Below are 21,551 nucleotides of genomic sequence, written 5' to 3' on the forward strand. Positions count from 1 at the left end.
TGACTTTTTCTTTTCCAACATAGTTGCCGGTGAAACGTCCGATAAGTTTAGGCTTTCAGAACAAAAGAGTTTGAGGAGCAGACTATACATATACCTAAACAGAGATGACTTTTTTTGACGATATGAAGACATCCTTTGCGGATGTGCCACGTAACGATGGAGAAATATCGACGTTGGAATTTCTAGAGGCTTCTGAATCTTTGGTAAAACTCTTTGATCTGCTTGGGTCCTCTGCATTCAGCGTTGTGCAATCCGACATGTCGGGCAACATCAACAAGGTTTCGGCCAAGTTCCTCTCTGATCCAGTCAACTGTGGTACGCTACAGAAGTTGATTTTGACTGAAGTTAAAGAAGGTGGTAAGAAAACGGCCACACAGGGCTTGTTATGGCTTACCCGTGGCTTACAGTTCACCGCTGTTGCAATGAGAAAGTGTATTGATAATCAGGACTGGGAACTCTCGAAGTGCTTTGAAAAGTCCTACGGCGAGACGTTGACCAAATATCACTCCATGTTAGTGAGACCAGTTTTCAAATTGGCCATGAAGGCTTGTCCTTACAGAAAGGACTTTTTTGCAAAGTTGGGAGACGACTTGGCCAAGGTCAATGAGCAACTACAAGCATGGGTTTCAAGCTTAGAGAGCGTTGTGAAGGAGATAATGGACTTTTTTGAAAGTGGTAACTACGGCAAGGGTTTGTAGATCTTACTCGAGTAGCTGTCTCAAATCTGTAGCAGGTATAGCATGCTTTACTTTTACTTTTTTCGTCAGATTAACTGATAGTCATAGTTATAGTTATATTAGTGTAGGTGTTATAAAATGAATATGGGATGGTGAGAAAAAAAAACAACTTAATTATTTGAAACAAATATGCCCCCCAAATATGATGTCGGTGATATAAGGAAAATGATTTTTATTTATCAAATCATAATAAAGATAAGAAGATTGCTGCCATAGTACCAAAGACAGAGCTTCCCTTCAACAAGGAAGCGTCACCCTTACTTGTGGAAGAGATGGAAGAGACTTCTGCAGAAGAGGAAGAAGAGGAAGAAATGTTCTTGTCAGCGGAGTCATCGGAACCAGAAGTGGACTTTGTAGAAGACTTCGTCTTGGTGGATGAAGACTTGGTAGACTTAGAAGTGGCAGAGCTAGAAGAAGACTTCTTGGCCTTAGCCTTACAGGTGTAGTCACCCTTGATACCACCGTTCTTAGACAACTTCTTGTATGGGTCACAGTCGGCGTAACCGGAAGTTTCTAAGTCGAAAGAACCCTTAACAGTCTTCAAAGAGTGCATGGTACAGTTGTCAAAGTCACCCTTGATGATGACGGCACCTTGAATGGACTTGATGGAGTCGAGGTTGTCGATGGAAACCAAGTCGGTGTTGTTGACAATGACCAAACCACCACCAATGGAGGTGACGTTACCGAAATCGATGAAGTTCAATTGTTCGTTGTTCTCGATGGTCAAATCACCACCAATAGAGGTGACCAATGAGAAGTCCAACTCTTCAACACTAGATTCGAAGAAACCTGCAGACTTGTTGATGGCAATGATTTCTGGGATGGAGATGGAAGAGACAGAGTAGAAGGTCATGTTGTTGGCCCAGATAAGGTCCTCAAATTCGACGGTAGTGTCGTTACCGTTGAAGGCAACAGTCAAGGCGTTGGACACGGTTTCAATACCTGAAGAGATGCTGACCAATTGCTTGTTGTTGTTGACGTTGAAGACCTCGACGTCGGTTGGGTTAAGACCGTCCAAGGCAGTAAGGTTGGTGTCGGAAACCAAGATAGAGTTACATTCGTAGACTTCGTGCAAACCAGTTTCACCCAAGTTTGGAAGAGTGACCCAGTTGATGGCACCAATGGAACTCAAGGACGCGAAGGACAGAGTGGACAAAAGAGTGTCATTGTGCAACTTCAAGGCACCGGTGATGGTGGTGATGGAGTCGGCAGTGAGAGCTTCCAAGGTTTGGGTGTCGTAGACCTGCAAGTCACCGTAGATGACCTTGACGTTAGCAATGTTGGCAGAGCCCAAGTTACCGGTGATGATCACATCACCCTTGATAGCCTGACAGCCGGCCAAGGTGTCCAAGTCGGATTGTGCAGTGGCGGTGAAGGCCTTGGAGTAGGAACAGCCGGAAGGCACAGAAATGGAAGTGGTCGAGGACAAGGAGGCAGTCAACGTGGTGGTGTCCTGGTTGTCCTTGACGGCGAGAGCGGAGGCAGCGAGGGCCAAGGTGGAAAGCACAAAATCAAACTTCATTGTGTGTACTGTTGCTGTTGATGTTTTGTTTGTGTTTTTTTGCGCGTTTGTGTTGTGCGGGTCAGTGTATAGACGCAGCGGGTTCAGAAGGACAGGGTCGAGCTAGTCTGGCTGTCTATCGAAGCTTTAATTCCAAAGACGGTACAAATAAAACAAATTATTTGTCTTTTCTGTAGAACGAGTGAATGTGAAAAAGAGAGAAAAAAAGTTTTTTCTTTCTTGAGAATGTCTGTGTGTTAACGATAGTCTAGTCGAGTCTAGTCTGCAGCAGGCTAGTCGGTAGTTGCGTGAGTTAAAGTGTGTAGAAGCTTTCCTGGGTTTTGAAGCGAGCAGTCTGGGCGAAGCGGGTGTGTTTGCAGACAACAAAAGCGGAACGGGAGGACGGTCAGAAAGAAGAGTAGCAACGAACGGAGGAAGGAAGCAGCGACACAGGGGCAGCCGGGAGCAGTGCAAGACGACATCAGCAGCGGACCAGGAGGAGCGAAGAACAAAGGCGAAAGTCGAGCAACGCCAGCCGGCCCGCAGAGTCTATAAATAGCGTTGTCACAAACTTCCGCTGTGCTCCTCGAGGCGCCAGATCGCCAGCAGAATAGCCCCGGAACGTCAACAGGTAAACACTGCGGCGCGCGCCAGACCAGCCTCCTTGTCCAGGGGCCCCGGCTGCGCGCCCTCCTATTGGCCCGCGGCCGGCGTGCGGGCGCGGGGGCGTGCTCTGATCTGGGCAGATCACCTCGGCCGCTGGCAGTGTTGTGGTTACTGGCGGGGGGTGGGGGATGAAGGTGTCTGTTTTGGTGCGTTTGTTTGTGTGTCTGGGTGGTGCCTAGACTCTGTGTATGTGGCGGGTGGCGGGTGCGGTGGCGATATCCGGGTATGTTATTGATTTTGGGCAGTGGCTGGAGTGGAATAGACGAGCCGGAAAGTGACAAGGGTCACGTGGGCAGAACGACGCGTCGGGGGTTTGGGGCCGATCGGCGGCGGCGGCCGGGGAACGAGGAGGCTCCTCATTTTTTGTAAATTTTATCTACATGTCCCTGCCACTCGGAGATCCAGCCAGGGCAGTTGCCCCTGTTGCGAGGCGTCAGGGCGGAGCCTTGTTAAGTGGCTCATGGCAGAAAAGGGGTTGGCAGTGTTGGTATCAACACACAGAGACACGAAGGGTCAGCAGCAGAAGCCAATGCACCATGTTAGAATCGTTGGTAGCTAATATCCTCAACCGGACGTTGGGGGCCTATGTGGAGAACTTCGACCCGAACCAGCTCAACATCGGGATCTGGTCGGGGGACGTGACGTTGTCGAACCTCAAGCTGAAGCGGGAGTCGCTGGACAAGCTGGATCTTCCGCTGGACCTTCGGTGCGGGCATTTGGGGACGCTGACGATGCAGATCCCGTGGTCGAACTTGAAGTCGAAGCCGGTGAAGATCTTGATCCAAGACTGCTACTTGCTCGTGTCCGCGGTGCAGCAGACCAAGTTCGACAAGGGCAGCGAGCAGAGCCGGGAGCTGCGGGTAAAGCGGCAGAAGTTGGACGAGCTGGAGCTGCTTTCGCAGCAGCAGGCGGAGTTTAGCCAGCTCGACGAGAAGGACAAGCTCAAGAACCAGAGCTTCACGGACTCGCTCATCTCGAAGATCATCGACAACCTCCAGATCACCATCAAGAACATCCACATCCGGTACGAGGACCTCAATTGCTTCACCAAGGTTCCCTACGCCCTGGGCTTCACCTTGGACGAGTTGTCGGCCGTGTCCACCGACGAAAACTGGGTCAAGAACTTCATCGAGAACGTCAGCAGCGCCTCGAGAAAGTTGCTGCTCTTGAAGTCCCTCACCGTCTACCTCGACACCTCTATCTCCAGCACCGCCTCCGCCGCCGTCTTCTCGGACCTCGACCGGGACGCGATGATCGACCGCTTGAAAGCTTACATCGACCAGGCCTCCGCAAACGCGTCGGGCAACATCGAGTATCTTTTACAACCCGTCTCCGGTACCGGACACTTGACCTTGAACAAGTTGGGTCCCACAGACGAGTCTCCGCACTACAACGTCGAGTTGTTTTTCGAACAGTTCCGGTTGAACTTGAACCGTCTCCAGTACTGTGACATATTGGACTCTACCACGGAGATGAACTACTACCAGAAAACCCTCAAGTTCAGAATCAACGCTCCTCACTGCGCCGTCTCCGAAGATCCCTACAAGTGGTTGCAGTACTCCTTCCAGGCCATCTACAACGAGATACACGAGAGAAATTACCGCAAGACTTGGGGCTACCTCAAGAAAAGAAGAGACCAGAGAAAACAGTATATTGCTTTGTGGAAGAAATACTTGCTTGATAAGAATTCCCTAACCCTGGACGAGAAAAAGGCTCTCACCCAATTGGAATCAGAATGTGAGTTCGGCGACTTGAAGTTCTACAGATCCCTTGCCAAAATGCAGTTCAAGAAGGAGCACCATGCTTTGCCAGCAAAGGCTGCTGCAGCCAAGGACGCAAATAATAACAAAGGTTGGCTCTCCTCGTGGTGGGGGTCGTCAACTACCGCCAAAGACAATGAAGATAAGCCCACGGTGTTACCTGCAGAAGGTGCCGACTTGGAAATTACTGACGAACAGATCAATGAGTTCTATGATGCCATCGAGTTCGATGAATCGAAAGTGTTATCCGAGAGTTTTGATGTCCCTAGAGAGAGGATCAAGGTGGCAGTTAACTGTAAGTTGAACACAGGTTCGTTCATTATAAGACAAAACCATTCCTCAAACAACTTGGCGGAGTTCATATCTGAAGGATGCCATGTTGAATTTCTCCAGAGAAAAGACTCGTACTACATTGGCTTCAGGTTGAACAAATTCTCGGTCGAAGATGGGGCAACCGACACGCTATATAAACACATTGTGAGTGTTAAACAATTGACTTCACCTCCGTCTACCTCGCCTTCACCTTCACCTTCGTCCTCCAACTTGAACCAATTATCTTTGTCCGATGCTGTGTTATCGGACAATCCATTCTTTCAAGTCTCGTTCGAACATAACCCCTTGGATGAATCTGCGGATTCGAAACTGGTTGCCAAGTTGAGTAGTATGACCATTTTCCACAACACAAGGTTCTTAGAATCGCTCCACAAATTTTTCAAACCACCAAAGGCTCATCTCGATACTATCGGAACCTTGATGAATGCGGCAGAATCAACCATCCAGGATTTCACCAAGCAAACCAAAATCGGTCTTCAGTATGCCTTTGAAGAGCACAAGACCATGAACGTTAAAATGGATCTTCAAGCACCGTTGATAATCCTACCTATAAATCCAACCAAATGGGATTCTCCGGTTGGTATATTAGATGCCGGTCATATCAGTATCGTGAGTGATATCATCAGTGCTGACAAATATCAGGAAATTAAAAATGAGAGGAAGGACACTTACACAGAAAATGACTGGAAAAAATTGAATACTTACATGTACGATAAATACAACCTTGCCTTACAAGATGCTCAAATATTGATAGGTCCTGATATAAAATCAACGATTGAACAGTTGCATACCGATGGTCCGAAGGATGCTCTAATTTTGGACCAGCTTAATATGAATTTTGTCATCGAAGTATCAATTATTCCAACGTTTTATGATTTGCCTCGTATGAAGATTGGTGGTGATGTCCCTAGATTCGTGGCAATGTTAAGTGATTATCAGTATAAGATTTTCATGGATTTATTATCCTCGTCGGTACCTGTTTTTACTGCCAACGATGATGAAACTGACAACAGTAGTATCACCAATCAAAACGACTCAGATGTCCAAACCTTTTTGACTGACTCAAATGCCGCTCCAAACATGGACAGCCTAGAAGATAGTTCTTTTTCAGAAACTAAATCATCTGATAAAGATGATCAGATGGCAAACTCCACTACAAGTGTATCATCACCAGCTATGAACCAGCATGCTATTGAGTTCAACTTTACAATGGATTTGATAATACTATCAATGAAAAGATGCTCCAATACAACAACTTTTGAAGCAGAAAAACTTGTGGACCTAGTTGGTGACAAATTGAAACTTAATTTCTACAAAACCGAAAACGTAATGCATGTGGATTTGTTACTGGCAGATTTATCGGTGAATGATTATATGGAAAACTCAAATGTTGATGAATTCAAAAAATTGGTAGGATCGAAAGCAAACCTAGAGACTTCCACTGCATCATCGCTGGATAATTTGTTTGTTGTCAGTTACACCAAGTCGTTAAGACTGGCCAATTTCAAAGGTGAGATAATCGAATGCTACGATCAAAACGTCAAGTTAGACATTTCTGACTTTCAAGTTGTCATCACAAGAAAATCGTTATTGACTTTGTTAAACTACTCTTTGAACACATTCACCGATCCGATGGCTCCTGAGATTCCATCTGACAAATTGCGTCACAACGATATAGAAAATGTCAATGCACCAGCCCATATAAATGTTGATATCAATATGAAAAGTATCAATATGATACTTAATGATGACGGTATCAAATTGGCCACTCTAGTATTGGAACGCGCAGATGTGAGTGTCTTCTTGTTACCTGATAGCATGCGTGTATCTGCAACTCTCGGTGGTCTAAATTTGATCGATAATGATACCCATCGTGGAAGGGAATTGATAAGTATCCAAGGTGACGATTTGGCAGATTTGTCTTATGAAACATACGATCCTGAGACTAATACCTTACCTTATAGTTCTCAATTCAAATTTGAAACTAGATCAATGGTTGTCATGTTTGCTGAAGACTCATTTGCTAGGATCTACGGTTTCATCTGTCAATTCCAACGTATGAAATACATCTATGATAGTGCAAGAGACGCTGCCCTTGACCAAGCTAATAACGTTGAATATCCAAACAAAATGAAATTTGATGTGTTGATTCGTGCTCCTATCTTTGTTTTCCCAAAAATTGTGGATCCTGTGAATGAATTATTTGACACCATCACCACAAACCTTGGTGAAATTCACACATTCAATGAGTTCAAAAGGAAGGATGATACATATTTAAACATTATCCAGGCCGGTTTGACCAACACTAAGATATCTTCAAGTTTTGTGGTTAATGGTGACAACTTTCAAGAGTTGGAGATTATTGATAAATTGGACATCATTTTCAACATTGATTATTATGATGGGGATAAACTGCCGCGTCCGTCAATGATTGTTGATGGTAACCTTTCCGGAAATGACATTAAGTTATCTGAATGGCAAACCTTTAGTATTATCCAAATTTTACAAAGCTTCCCAAGAATTTTCAAAGATAATGCGGTGAATGATGGCAACATTGAAGATATTGAAAACGATGCTACCAATGCAAATATGTTAATTAAAAGAAGTAAGTCTCCAGAAAAAGAACCATCAGAGTTAAGCAAAAAGTCGGTTGATATTGAGCATGCTAGTGTAAGCAGTGAAAGTTCCACTACAAGTGCAGTTTCCAAAAAGCCTAATTCTGTGAGTGTAGATTTTGCCTTCAATATTCCTTTACTTTCATTGACACTTTACAATAACACACGACAATCTATTGATGTTTCAGATAAAAAACTTTCCAAGTTTTCCCTTAATGATATGGCAGCGAAGTTTCAATTATTTGATAATGGTGACTTTAAATCAGATCTGCATATCAAATCTTTTGTTGTCAAAGATGTGAGGGCAACTACCAAAAATGTTTTTACCGATATTATTCCTGAGGTTGATCATACTGAATATCAATTTATGGGGTTGGTCAATTCTGTCAATGGGATTACCACCATAGATGTCGCAATTGACAGCCCTAAGGTGCTCTTGGTGATGGATTACCTTTTTGCATTGAAATCATTTGGTGATTTTGCAACGCATAAACCTAAGACCGTTGTGGATCAATATCTCCAAGACTATAATAATTCAGATGAAAACGCTGAAAATGGCAAAAAGATTGATGAAATTCTAGATCCACAAGACTCCTTAGATGACGATGTTGTAGCCGGCAACCAGATTAACTACAAGGTCAACATTGTTGATCCTTCTATCATTTTATTAGCTAATCCAGAAAACGATGATACTGAAGCTGTCATCTTCAAAATCAGTCAGTTGGGACTGACAATTGGTGAACTTACGCAGATGAATGCTTCTGGAATTGGAATGTTTTTGAGAAGAATGTCATCTGATGACACCAGTAAGTTGAGGATTTTGGATGACTTTTCATTCGATTTCATGCTGGACACTCGTGGTTCTAACAAAACTTCATTTTTAACCACCATTGATTCTAATATTGATCCTTTATTATTGAGATTATCATTGAGAGACATTTATTTAGCTATTGAAATTTTCAACAAGGCTTCCTCAATGTTCAATGAAGGTAGTAAGGGTGAAATAGAATCCCAACAACATCATGTTCGCCATCAAGGAACTTCTTTCACTGATGAGATCAGTAAAAAGATATCCAAGTATGCCCCATCTGTTATTTCGTCTTTATCGAAAGCTTCCCAACAAGGTAGAGGACAGAAATCAAATGAGCCTTTGGTTATAGTCAAAGGTGAGCGTTTGAAAATTAACATTCAAGGTTTCAGATTAGTGTTGATTGGAGATGTTCATGAATTGCCAATTTTGGACTTTGATATCAAAGCATTTGAAATTAATGCCAAGAATTGGTCAACTGAGTTGGAAGCTGATACTCAGGTGAGTTCCTTAATAAATACTTTCAATTATTCTCTTTCACAATGGGAACCACTGCTTGAAGCATGGTCATTTGCAGTTCATATTGAAAGGTCTGCCCAACAAAAGATTTCTGTCAACTTTGTTTCGAGAGAGACTGCAGAGCTGACAGTAACCTCAAGGTCCATCGCTACACTCTCTCATTTTGCAAACTTACTTTCCGAAAAAGGTGAATTGAAACCACGTGGAGAAGATTCACCTTATAGAATCATTAACCAAACGGGTTATGATTTAAACATTTGGATAGATGATGATTCGGACTCTGAAAGACAAAAAACGTTATTGAAAGATCAAGAAACTCTTCCATGGTCATTTGAAGACTGGAGACAAGTTCGTGAAAGTTTATCCATCAACCCTAACATTAACTATATTGGTGTTGAATTTATTGACTCAATATACGACCCTATCCGAAAACTCTCTTTAAAAGCAGAAGGTGAAGAAGTGTTGATGCTTACGCCAATATTGAAAGATCAGTACCACAATAGACTTGCTTGTGAAATTGTATTAGCTGAGGATAAAGTGAAAGAAGTCATTCTCAAGTCCACTGTTTCAATCAAAAATTTTACTGCTACTCCAATCTATGTGGGAGTCGGAAATTATGATGGAGAATTCGTTGTTGATAGAGAAATCATGGTTCCAACTGGCGCTAACCTTGCCCTTCCGATAGATTATGTTTACAACGGGAAACTTGCGGTAAGACCTGCTACAACATCAGAGATATTTGGCTGGTCCACTGCCAAACTACAAGGTAATGATTCTTCTATTACCATGTCCTGGGAAAGCATTAGAGATCATGATTTGCTTTTAGAATGCCCTCGTATTGAGCAGAATGGACCGGCAGACTATTACTACTTCAAAGCACATGCTGAGTATAATGAAAAAGAATCACTTAATCAGCTATACCCCCACATGAATATTTTTATCTCTCCACCATTGGTCATTGAAAATTTGTTACCGTTTGATATAGAATGGAGACTCTTTCAAAAAGGTCCAAGAAAATGGAATGATAAATTAAACCAAGGCGAAAAATGTCCTATCCACATTGTTGACATGAACTTTAGTGCAGTCATTAAGATTCAGGTATTAGGATCTACATATGCTGTTTCTGCAGCTTCGATTGTCAATACTCCTAATAATATGACCACTGTCGACAAGGAAATCAACTTAAAAAATGATGATGGTCATCGGTTGAGTCTCAAATTATACTATTCTACTGATCCCAAATACGGTACCAAGGTTTCTATTTATTCACCATACTTGCTTGTGAACAGAACAGGGAAAGACTTGTTTGTCATGGATAGCTTCAATACGTTATGTTCAAAGAGTAGACAAGGAGTTTTAACTGGTGATGAGAAAGAGTTTCCTGACATGTTTTCGTTCAGTATTGAAAATGATGCTTTTGGATTTTTCCGAGGAAATTTAGAAAGAAATACCGTTCAACTACGTGTCGGTGATTCCTATCCTAGTGAAAAATTCAGTATCGATAAAATAGGACAATCGTTCGAAGTTAGAGTTGGATTGAAAACAAGAAATTTTGAAAACGATGTTGGTATTTACATAACTGAGGGACAGGGTGTGTATAACTTGACCAAAGTTATCATCATTACGCCCAGATACATTATCAGAAATGATTTGGGTATACCAATTGTTGTTAGCCTTGTTGGCAGTTCAAAAACAGTGAATGTAGGGTCTAATGCTGCCTCTCCAATATATGATATGCCAACATATGGTGACAAGCAAATGATGATTGGTTTTAAAGAGGGGCGTGGAAACATGTCTGCTGCATTTGTTATCAATAATGTTGGCGAGATATATATTCGTGTGAAAAAGTTGGATTCGAACGCTCACATGTTGTTGAGAGTGGTTATAAGTACTGAACACGCTTCGATTTTTATCAACATTCTAGATGCAAAAAACTTGTGGCCATATTCAATCCGAAATTTTAGTGATAACGAATTTTTCATTTATCAGGCAGATCCATATATTGACAAAGATGGCAATAAATTGTCAGATGCAGAATTCACACCGGTGTTTTACAAAATTCCACCAAAGAGTGTCATGCCATATGCATGGGACTTCCCTGCTGCTGAAGTTAAGGAATTAGTTGTTAGATGTTCAGGTAGAGAAAGATATATTCAGCTTGCCGAAATTGGATCACTAATGCCAATGCGTGTGAAGAAAGAAGGCGGTGCCTTTCAAATATTTGATTTGAATGTCATAGCTGATGGACCTATTCAAGCTTTGATGATTTCGGAGTATGATCCAAGGACAAGTATGTATCAATTGAAACAAAATAAGTCCACTTCGACAACAGCAACCACTGCAATGAAAGATGAGTTCGAGACAAACATTAAGGATGAAAAGTACTATACCAACATTGTATTCAACTTTGAAGGTATTGGTGTCTCCTTGGTGAATACGAAAAACACTTATCAAGAATTGTGTTACACTACCATTAGAGGTATTGAGTTCCATTACAATGAATCGGATATTTACCAGACTGCCAGCTTGAAAATGAAATGGGTACAAATTGACAATCAATTATACTCATGCATCTATCCTGTTATCTTATTCCCTACTATTGTTCCAAAGTCTAGCTATGAGCTAAATAGCCACCCGGTTTTCTCTACCTCTATTGCCAGACTAAAAGACAATACTCATGGTGTGAATTATATAAAATTTGCTACGGTATTATTGCAGGAGTTGTCTGTTCAGGTCGATGAAGACTTCCTTTGGGCTATATTAGATTTCTCTAAGATCCCTGGAGCTGCATGGAATTCAGATGTTAAAAATGAGCTTTGGGACAAAAATCTTCAAATACCAGAACCCCCAACTATCAGGTCTACAGATGATCTTTATTTTGAGGCATTACATTTGCAACCCTTACAATTTAATATTTCTTTTGTGCGTACTGAACGAGTCAATGTGGAAGACACAATGACAACACAAAATGCTTTGTCCGTTGCTGCAGATGTTCTTACTATGGCGATTGGAAATATTAACGATGCCCCAGTGAGATTATCAGCATTGTTATTGGAAAATATCAGAACTCCTGTTCCTTACTTGATTCAAAATATTTCCGAACATTACAAGCAAGCATTCCTTTATCAACTTTACAAAGTGTTGGGCTCTGCTGATCTTCTTGGTAATCCAGTTGGTTTGTTCAACAATATTAGTTCAGGAGTAATGGATATTTTCTATGAACCCTATCAAGGATACATAATGACGGACAGACCTCAGGAGTTAGGTATTGGATTAGCCAAGGGTAGTTTAAGTTTCTTGAAGAAATCTGTTTTCGGTGTCAGTGATAGTGTCTCACGTTTCACTAACTCAATGGCCAAAGGTTTGACCGCTGCGTCAATGGATAAAGATTTCCAGGAAAAAAGGCGCATGACAAGACAGGTCGGAAAACCCAATCATCCTGTTGACGGACTCTCAATAGGTGCCACATCATTTATAAATGGAATATCCAGTGGATTATCTGGTCTGGCCACGGCACCCATGGAAGGTGCAACTCGTGAGGGAGCAAGTGGGTTTTTCAAGGGTCTTGGCAAAGGTCTGTTGGGATTGCCGACTAAAACTGCAACTGGAGTTTTAGATTTGGCCAACAACATCAGTGAAAGTATCAAAAACACTACTACAGTTTTTGATGGTGAGGGTATTGAGAAAGTCCGGCTTCCACGTTTCATACCATTTGATGGGGCAGTGGTTACTTTTTCGGAGAAAGATGCACAAGGTCAATACTGGCTCAAAACGTGTAGCGGCGGAATTTATTCAGATGATCAATATCTGGCCCATGTTGTGTTACAAGGTGGAGATCATGCTTGTATTATCAGTTTTAACAGAATACTAGTGATGAAAGTTTTTGATATGACAGTGGATTGGCAAATCTCTCTAGAGAACATTTTGAACATTACATTGGAGAAGACTGGTATACGTATCAAAACTAAGAATGTTAGTGACCCGTCGAGGTTTATACCACTACCAGACAGGGCTGATAAGAGGTATTTATATAGCCAAATTGCTATCGCTGTTAACGAATACAACAAGCACTGCATTGTTGCATTATGAGGTAAAGCTTCAAGGTTTCAGTGTTTCTTCGTAATTGCTATTGTTCTTCTGAAGTTGATGGTTTTCGTTAAGCTTGTAAGATTGAGCTCATATATACAGATAAATATTCAGGAATAAATTATATTTATTAGGACTAGTCGGAGCTGGCGGTGAACTCAGTATTCAGAGTTCCGAATTTTTTCTTTAGTGAATTAAAAAATTTGGCACCATTTTCAGTTCCATAGCCTTCTGTTTTGACTTCACTATATGACACAAAGCCATCATAGACTTTCACTTCAAGCTGATCAGTTTCTCCAACCCTGAAAGTGCCATTAGGTAAATTTTTGTCTGCTTCAGTAAGTGGTATTAGTGATGGAGAGCATTTTGACAAGACAACTCTTTTCAAAGGGTTCAAAGTAGCTTTGCTCTTTTTCTTGGGCACAAATTGTTTGAAAGTATATAATGGTCCAAGTGTGTTTTCTCTACGATAAAGATCAAAAGCAGAGAATTGGTTCCAGAGTATTTGGCGTTCACTGCTCTGGACCTTTTTGGCATAACTGTATGGTAGTTGTGGCTGCAGCACGGAATGATTTGATGAGCTGACATCGTAAATTTTTTCTTCCAAAATACGCCTTAGGAGTAATCCACCCTTCAAAGAAAGTTCCTGTGTTAGGGACTCCAATGTTTCGCCATTCTTAATGTCATATGTCTCACGGAGAAGAACGTCACCACGGTCGAACTCTGTAGGATGAAGAGTTTGTACCGTCACACCAGTCACTTTATCGTTGTTTAGTAATGCACGTTGCAAAGGAGCAGGACCTGAGTATTTTGGTAGAAGGGAGGGATGGACGTTGAGTCCGCCATATTTAAGTGACGAGAGAAAAGTAGACGGTATTAGTTTTCCGTAAGAGACTGCAATGCAAATATCGTAATTCCTGTTCATTAAATCAGAAAAATCGGCTTTTTTATCAGCTCGGAGTAGGTTCAGTGACTCCAAAGCGGAGAATGATGCAATGGGTACGTCCTTTAGCTGCTTCATTCCTCTTCCGCTGAGCTTGGGAGAGCGTGTGATTACATCAAGGTGGGATATAAGCGGAGTTGCAGAGGATGGAGCATGCAGCAGCGGAATGATCTGCTTCAGACAGTTAATACTAAAGTAGTCCGAGCCAAAAAAGGCCAGTTTCAGCATCACTAACGTAGTTATTACTAAAGAGCAGCTGCGATTTTAGGCTTGGTGTTTTCGGATGGGGAGTAGGGGGTCAGGGGATAGAGGTGTAGGTGACGGAAACATGTTGAAAAAAGCAGGCACACCGGTTCCAAAAGAGGAAATTTGAATTCGGGAGCATTGGAAAAGTCGGTGGAGCTGGAGTTCAGAGACACCAAGACGCTTGGCTTTACAGTAAGGGTCTAGAACAAGGACAAGCAGTCTATCCGCCTGCCATGAGTGAGGGGAGACACAGTGCTAATAACTGGCGAGGCGGTGGTCGGGGACGGGGCCGGGGACGAGGAAGGGGCCGGGGCAGGAGCCAGGAAGCGGACGTTTTGAACAGCGCCAGGCCCCGCGTGGCTTCTGGCGATGACGAGGCCCTGCGGAGGAGGCAAGAGCGGTTTGCGAGAGACCTCGAAAGGGAAGCGGGGTCGGGCAACGGGCGTGGCGACAGCTACGGACTCATCAGCCGAGGCGAGGACACGCGATTGAAGGACGACGCCACGGCCCGCCAGAGGCTCCTTGACGACACCCTGCGGCGGGTCCACGAGTACGAGCGGAAAGCCGCTGCCGGCGGGACGGCGGGTGCCGACAGCGAGAGAGACTCGATTCTGCTGGCGTTCCGCAAGCTCAGAGAGAGCGTCGTTGCCGTTGACAGCAGCCGGCGTGCCGCCGGCGCCGCTCTCTCCGAGCCGGAGAAGAGTTTTTTCCGGGAGGTGTACCTCTCGTCGATCCGCTTTGGCGTGCGCTGTGGCAGCCACGAGTCTTATGTACCGGCGTTGCAGTGGGTGCTCCCTGTTGCCACCGCTGGCCGCTGGGCCTTCACTGCGTCCGAGCACGAGTGGCTCGTGCTCCGGCTCGCCGAGCAGCTCGCCGTCGTCGAGCAGCGCTACGAGGAGAGTCTGTTGTTGCTGAACACGCTCCTTCACTTCAAACCCGTGGACCTTAACGCCCGTCATGCTTCCGGTCCTCTTGAACAGCTCTATCTGGCCGTTGTTAAGCTCATCAACAACAATTTCCATGTCGCGGGGCTCTCTGTGCGTGGCGCAGCGCGCGTGGCGCAGCTGCAAGCACAACAGCGAATTCTGTCGTATCGAGGCAGCGAGCGGTACGAGGAACAAGACGTGTTGAAGAAGGGGACAGAGAGAGAGACGGGGTCGGAGAAGAAGAAAGAGGGCGGGGACGGGGCAGAGCCGGGTCGGGAGTAGATGGAAGAGACAGCTATGGCACTGCAGACACCACAGACGGCTGCGGCAGCAGCAGGAGCAGGCCCGGCAGAGACGCCGACGCCGACGCCGACAACGACAACGACGACGACGGCGACGGTGACGGCGACGACGGCGGGGGCTGCACTGGCGGGGGCTGCACTGGCGGCGTCAGGAGCGGCATCAGAAGCGGTGTCGGCTGGAGCAGGCCAGCTGATGAGCGCGGTGTCGATCCAGGACCTGGAGGCCGGGAACCTGGACATCGACGGGGTGCTTGCGCAGATCGAGTTCCTGCACGGGAAGATGGAGCGGATCCGGTACGACATGCACATGTTCATCAACGCGATGGGATCGATAGAGGAGACGTCGGTGCCGCAGGAGGTGTACCGGGAGATGTCGACGCGGATCGTGGCGCTGAAGACGGAGTTTGCGGCGTTCTTCAACGCGTACAAGTGCGTGCTCCCGGTGATCCGCTACTTCAAGATCAAGCAGGGCATGAGTCCGGACGACTCGATCAAGCTCGTCCCGCACCGGGTGCAGGTCGACATGAAGATGCTCAACGAGCTGCGGCTGCCGGTGAACGACGCCAGCGCCGTGTCCGCCGTGGGCGACCTCGCGGTGTCGGCGGCAACGACGCCCGTGACAGGCTCGGCCGCCGCCCCCGTGTCGGGCTCCTCTGCGACAAACACGCCGTCGGGCAAGCGCCCGGCCGCCAAGCCGTCCAAGCGCAAGTACGTGAAGAAGGCCGTATAGCCCCGTGTATACTACAAACAAAACAAACAGTAACAGCAGTAACGGTGATAACGCCTATCTATCTGTCTATCTGATCGGAGCGAGGGGCTCCCGTGACTCATGTAGATTTTTCACGGCCTCAAAAAGGACGGACACTCCTGGCCAGATCGACCGTGTCATCCGTTCCCTGCTCGTCCTTCTTGCTGCCCTCCTGGCTCCAACAAACACAATAAGACACCGCTGAAGCTACATAGATGTCTGCAGAATTAAGAGAGGCGTTCATCAAGGCGAAAAACGAGGGCCGTAATGCATTGGTCACCTTTGTGACGGCATTTTTCCCCACCGAAAAGGACACTGTCGAAGTCCTACAGGGCCTACAGCAGGGAGGTGCCGACGTGATCGAGTTGGGCATCCCCTTCTCAGACCCGATTGCAGACGGGCCTACCATCCAAGCCGCCAACACAAAGGCCATCGAGAACGGCTGCACGGTCCAGAAGTGTCTGGACGTGGTCAAGCAGGCCAGAGCGTCCGGCGTCAGCACCCCGATCATCCTCATGGGCTACTACAACCCGATCCTCAAGTACGGCGAAGAAGAACTCATCAAGGCTGCCAAGGAGGCAGGTGCAAACGGCTTCATTGTGGTCGACTTGCCTCCAGAGGAAGCAGTGAAATTCAGAAACATCTGTTCCTCAGAGGGCTTATCCTACGTCCCATTGGTTGCTCCTTCGACAACTGACGACAGACTCAAACTTTTGGGAGAAATCGCAGACTCCTTCATCTATGTTGTTTCTCGTATGGGTACCACCGGTGCCGGCGTCTCTGTCACGTCCTCTGTCGGTCCGTTGTGCAACCATGTGAGAAAATTCACAGGCCACACCCCACTAGCCGTCGGTTTCGGTGTCTCAACCAGAGAGCACTACCTCTCTGTCAGTGAGAACTCTGACGGTGTGGTTATTGGCTCGAAGTTGCTCAACTTGATTGATGCAGCCCCAGCTGGCAAAAGAGGTGCAACCGCAAAGGCTTTCGTCGAATCCATTTTACATGGTGAGGGCAAAAATGTCACCTCAGAAAGCACTCTGAGCCAGCAACCAGAGGTCGTCGATAAGCCTGATTTTGCTGAAAAGCATATACACAACCCTAATTTTGGTGACTACGGTGGTCAGTACGTTCCTGAAGCATTGCACGCTTGTTTGAGAGAACTAGAAGACGCATTCGAAGATGCTATTGCAGACCCGTCCTTTTGGGACGAGTTCCATTCTCTCTACGACTACATTGGAAGACCTTCTTCCTTGCACGAGGCTGAACGGTTGACCGAGTACGCCGGAGGTGCCAAGATCTGGTTAAAGAGAGAAGATCTGAACCACACAGGCTCGCATAAAATCAACAACGCATTGGCGCAAGTGTTGATTGCCAAGAGGTTAGGTAAGAAAAATATCATTGCCGAAACAGGTGCTGGTCAACACGGTGTTGCCACTGCTACTGCTTGTGCCAAATTCGGTATGACCTGTACCGTCTACATGGGTGCTGAGGATGTTAGAAGACAGGCATTGAACGTCTTCAGAATGAGAATCCTAGGCGCAAACGTCATTGCTGTTCAAAACGGTACCAAAACTTTGAGAGACGCCACCTCCGAGGCTTTCAGATCCTGGGTTACCAACTTGAAGTCAACCTACTACGTTGTTGGATCTGCAATCGGTCCACATCCATACCCAACCCTCGTTAGAACTTTCCAATCTGTCATTGGCCAAGAAATCAAAGAGCAGTTCAAAAAGAAAAACAATGGTAAGCTTCCTGATCTGATTGTCGCATGTGTTGGTGGTGGTTCCAACTCAACAGGTACATTCTCTCCTTTCGAAAATGATGCATCTGTCAAGCTTTTGGGTTGTGAAGCTGGTGGTAGTGGTATTCACTCAAATTACCATTCTGCAACCTTGACCGTTGGTGAACCTGGTGTTTTCCATGGTGTGAAGACTTATGTTTTACAATCCGAGGATGGTCAGGTGCATGATACCCACTCGGTCTCTGCAGGCTTAGACTATCCTGGTGTTGGCCCTGAGTTGGCTTCATGGAAGGATAATGGCAGGGTCCAGTTCATTGCAGTTACTGACGAACAAGCCTTAGAAGGTTTCAGATTGTTGTCTCAGTACGAAGGTATTATCCCTGCCCTAGAATCTTCCCACGCCGTTTACGGTGCTGTCGAAGCTGCCAGAAAAATGCCAAAGGACAAGAACATCGTCATCACAGTTTCTGGCAGAGGTGATAAGGATGTCCAGAGTGTCGCAGAGGTTTTACCAAAATTAGGGCCGAAAATCAACTGGGACCTACGTTTCGAATCTTTTGATGATGCTTCCAAATAGGCAAATCTGGCTTTATAAGTTTTCACGCTTACCTCTGGTAACTTTGTTTTTTGTACAACAACCCAATGCAAATATGCAGAATAGAATTTCATGTAGATCCGAGCATTGCTTAGTCCTATTATCACAATAAATGAATGCTAGAACAGAAAACCTGTAGCGAAAATTACTCCGCGTTGAACGGTCTTAAACGATTTTTCAATCATTTCAGATATTTTCATGTTTGGAATTGAAGGGCAGAATATAAAGCAAGGGTACAATAGTTTCTACAGGCAATAATCTCCTCTCTGTTAACGCAGGGTAAATGTTAAAAACAAATTCTGATGCTTCCACATGCACCAAATATAGGAATATCCGAAACTTTTGGGTCAGCAACTGTGGGTAATGCAAAATTTTCAAGTGATAACGGTGGAACAATTTCTTTAGATTTTCTGGCCACACATTCTGAGATACCGAGAAGATTGGCAGTAGTTAATTCAAGTCAGAGGAAAATATGGAGCCCCAAAAATCCAAAGACCACCCAAAAGATTCTTGCAAAGACCAAAACTGATGAGACCTTAGACAGCAAGCTTATTAAAAGGAATTCAAGATGGATAGCGCATAAAAGTTTACAGGGACCATTGCCTAGTATAGACAACCTAAACCAGAGTTTGGCTTTGAACTCCCAGCTAAACGATCCGACCCTTGGGACTCTCTGTCAGTTTTTTAAAATAGACAATCAAGTTTTCTCAATTATAAATGCCGGTACCGACGATACTATTCTAGCATTTGGAAGGATTGATCCAAAGTGGATTGGCTGGAATCTAATGAAACCAAAAATACGACACTCAAGTTTGCAGGAAGATACTGAACAAATTCGATTTAGTGACATGGATAAGAGGCTTGTCGATGACGGAGAGGAAGGAATTTTCATCAGTAATTCTAGATCAAAAGGACTCAAGTCACCCAAATTTATTTGGGTCAGATCTCTGACGCTCAAATCTCGGATATTAGGGATTGAAAGCTACAGCGTTGAAGCTCAAAATCACCCATGTACACTACTCTTAGTCAGAACATCTGATAGTATCTATATTTTGAAATGCACTATTTCCAACACATCGTTGGCGTTGACAAAGGTGTTTGAGTTCAAACAAGGCCCAAAATGGGCCTCATTTGCGCATTCAAGTATGCTTGTTTTGACAGCTTCACTTATGTTGTGTATTGTGGACTGCATGGGAAAATTCATTGTCTTCAAATCGAACAGTTTGGAGACCATCAATTTTGTTCAAGTCGAACTAATGTATGGGTCATTTTATGACCCTGTCGAGCTTTCAAACTTTAAGAAATCAATGTGGATTGATTCAAAAAGATTGATTTTGTTTTCTAGGACACAGCTATTCGAGTATACTTTTGTTGAACTTCCAGATGGTAATGGGTACAAGGAGAAGTTTTTTTGCCGAGTTTGCGCAGGAATTTGGTCCAAAATTTTAGACATAAAGCAAAGTCACAGAAATGACTGCCTTTTGTACATGTTAACTACAAAAGAAATCATAGTCATCGACACTTCTAAAGGTTTTTCAAGAAAAATATCCTGGAAACATTATTTTAGTGATTTGGACACTTCGATGTATATTAGCCTTTTGAAGAGACCCAAAAATTCATCAGCTGAGATGTGTATTATTTCTTCCAAATCTTCAGTCTTGAACTTTGTCATCGAGTTCAATACTGTTGAGTTCAAAATTGTTGATAACCCTTACCTGATTCTTACAAACTTAAAAGAGCCCTCGATTTCTTCTAGTTTCTATCAATTCGATACACATAGCTGCTTGCATCTTGTACTTCAGAAATTCAAGAATGGTGAAGCCTCATTCAATCTTTTGAACTATACAAGCTTTTACGATGATCAGCAAAAGTATGGACTGCAACCGCAAAGAGAAAAAAGTTTGACTAATTTTGAGGTACTCATGAAGCATGGTTCACGTCTTCCGATGGAACAGCATGCATCAGCAGCACTATACAATAAGCTATCGAATTACTATAAATTCAACGAAAAAGAATCATCACTATCTACCGAAGTTACAAAAGAAATTTATCAAGTATTGAAACGTTTTCTTGACGAGGAAAGCATTTCTCACCGATCACTATTTCAGTTGATGGACCATATACACATACCAAGAAATGTTAAAAACATTTTCAAAATTGTTAAACATCTGACTAGTAATTGTGACGAGATAGATTTTAGTTTCAGTTTCAATCAATCCGCTTGGTTAACTGATAGGCTGTCATCTGTGGACTTTCCAGAAAAAAATATTGAAAAGAAAGGAAATGAAGTCATTAATTTCTTCCAATCTTTGACTAGCAAAAAGTATAAAAATCTCACTTCAGATTTAACGCTATACTTACTTTTGGGTCTAATTGAACTGAAAAAAAATGGGGGAACCTTAAACCAAGCGGATATAAACAACCGGTTGAAAGAATCAACATCTGAGCTACCCGACGATTATAAAGGTATGTTAGACTCTTTTGATGATGATGCTAATGTGGCGGGAATCATGGATCTAGGTGATGAGGAAGTTTCTTATTCTAATAGAGATCCCATCGCCAGAAATCTGCCCCATGTGCCAGCAATATCTACTTCTCAAGCTCCTCAAATTTCAGTTTCACAATCCAGGGTACATGAGAAGCCAAATAGTAGCCAGAAAATGGGTGCAAAAAAAAACCCCCCGAATTCAACTTCAGGCACTGTTCCAACCTCGGTCTCAAACTCACAGCAATACTCCCAAATGAGCCAGAAATCTTCACAAGTTTCAAGTGGTGGATTCAGTCAATCCCAATCAAAGGGAAATAAACGTAAAAGAAGAAGAACAGGTTTCTGATTGTATCTGGGCTTCTGTGTATAACATTAAGATATTCAACTTTGTACAATAATAGCATTAACAGAGCATTTTTGCATATTGAGTTTACGTAATCCTGTCTCTGATGTTCTTGAAAAACGTGTCTAAGACGGACTTTCGGTTGTTTAAATCAAGGATGGTTCTTCATAGACGGAGATGTCAGAGACACATCT

The 21,551-nt window shown here is 44.1% G+C and overlaps 8 protein-coding genes across 8 annotated transcripts; 6 read left to right on the forward strand and 2 right to left on the reverse strand.

Annotated features, from left to right (window-relative positions):
* Positions 1-104: 104 nt before the first annotated feature.
* Positions 105-698, forward strand: PICMEDRAFT_72687 (hypothetical protein; the record flags this gene model as incomplete). The annotated part of the gene is made up of 1 exon (XM_019164272.1): positions 105-698. One exon carries the CDS (start codon positions 105-107, stop codon positions 696-698), a length of 594 nt encoding a protein of 197 aa, XP_019017744.1.
* A 355-nt stretch (positions 699-1,053) lies between these two features.
* PICMEDRAFT_22133 (hypothetical protein) lies at positions 1,054-2,169 on the reverse strand (the record flags this gene model as incomplete). Its single annotated transcript, XM_019162237.1, has 1 exon — positions 1,054-2,169. A coding segment is annotated over one exon (1,116 nt), but the record flags the coding sequence as incomplete, so codon positions are not given.
* Positions 2,170-3,044: 875 nt separating this feature from the next.
* PICMEDRAFT_16477 (hypothetical protein) lies at positions 3,045-13,481 on the forward strand. Its single transcript, XM_019161225.1, has one exon. The coding sequence runs from the start codon at positions 3,441-3,443 to the stop codon at positions 13,026-13,028; it is 9,588 nt and encodes a 3,195-aa protein (XP_019017746.1). The 5' UTR covers positions 3,045-3,440; the 3' UTR covers positions 13,029-13,481.
* Positions 13,393-14,193, reverse strand: PICMEDRAFT_21599 (hypothetical protein; the record flags this gene model as incomplete). The annotated part of the gene is made up of 1 exon (XM_019162213.1): positions 13,393-14,193. A coding segment is annotated over one exon (801 nt), but the record flags the coding sequence as incomplete, so codon positions are not given.
* Positions 14,194-14,322: 129 nt separating this feature from the next.
* On the forward strand, positions 14,323-15,429 carry PICMEDRAFT_132852 (hypothetical protein). The gene has a single exon (XM_019160038.1). It carries the CDS (start codon positions 14,448-14,450, stop codon positions 15,420-15,422), a length of 975 nt encoding a protein of 324 aa, XP_019017748.1. The 5' UTR covers positions 14,323-14,447; the 3' UTR covers positions 15,423-15,429.
* Positions 15,430-15,635: 206 nt separating this feature from the next.
* Positions 15,636-16,172, forward strand: PICMEDRAFT_72691 (hypothetical protein; the record flags this gene model as incomplete). Its single annotated transcript, XM_019164273.1, has 1 exon — positions 15,636-16,172. One exon carries the CDS (start codon positions 15,636-15,638, stop codon positions 16,170-16,172), a length of 537 nt encoding a protein of 178 aa, XP_019017749.1.
* A 233-nt stretch (positions 16,173-16,405) lies between these two features.
* PICMEDRAFT_72692 (hypothetical protein) lies at positions 16,406-18,508 on the forward strand (the record flags this gene model as incomplete). Its single annotated transcript, XM_019164274.1, has 1 exon — positions 16,406-18,508. The coding sequence occupies one exon, from the start codon at positions 16,406-16,408 to the stop codon at positions 18,506-18,508; it is 2,103 nt and encodes a 700-aa protein (XP_019017750.1).
* Positions 18,509-18,766: 258 nt separating this feature from the next.
* Positions 18,767-21,457, forward strand: PICMEDRAFT_16480 (hypothetical protein). Its single transcript, XM_019161226.1, has one exon. The coding sequence runs from the start codon at positions 18,829-18,831 to the stop codon at positions 21,358-21,360; it is 2,532 nt and encodes an 843-aa protein (XP_019017751.1). The 5' UTR covers positions 18,767-18,828; the 3' UTR covers positions 21,361-21,457.
* The last annotated feature ends 94 nt before the right edge of the window (positions 21,458-21,551 follow it).

This window comes from Pichia membranifaciens, assembly GCF_001661235.1.
Source record: "Pichia membranifaciens NRRL Y-2026 unplaced genomic scaffold PICMEscaffold_3, whole genome shotgun sequence".
Taxonomy (NCBI): Eukaryota; Fungi; Ascomycota; class Pichiomycetes; order Pichiales; family Pichiaceae; genus Pichia; species Pichia membranifaciens.

What these genes read in the sequence shown, in the direction of transcription:
- PICMEDRAFT_16477 (XM_019161225.1), top strand. Translation starts at nt 3,441, where the DNA reads ATGTTAGAATCGTTGGTAGCTAATATCCTCAACCGGACGTTGGGGGCC.
- PICMEDRAFT_132852 (XM_019160038.1), top strand. Translation starts at nt 14,448, where the DNA reads ATGAGTGAGGGGAGACACAGTGCTAATAACTGGCGAGGCGGTGGTCGG.
- PICMEDRAFT_16480 (XM_019161226.1), top strand. Translation starts at nt 18,829, where the DNA reads ATGCTTCCACATGCACCAAATATAGGAATATCCGAAACTTTTGGGTCA.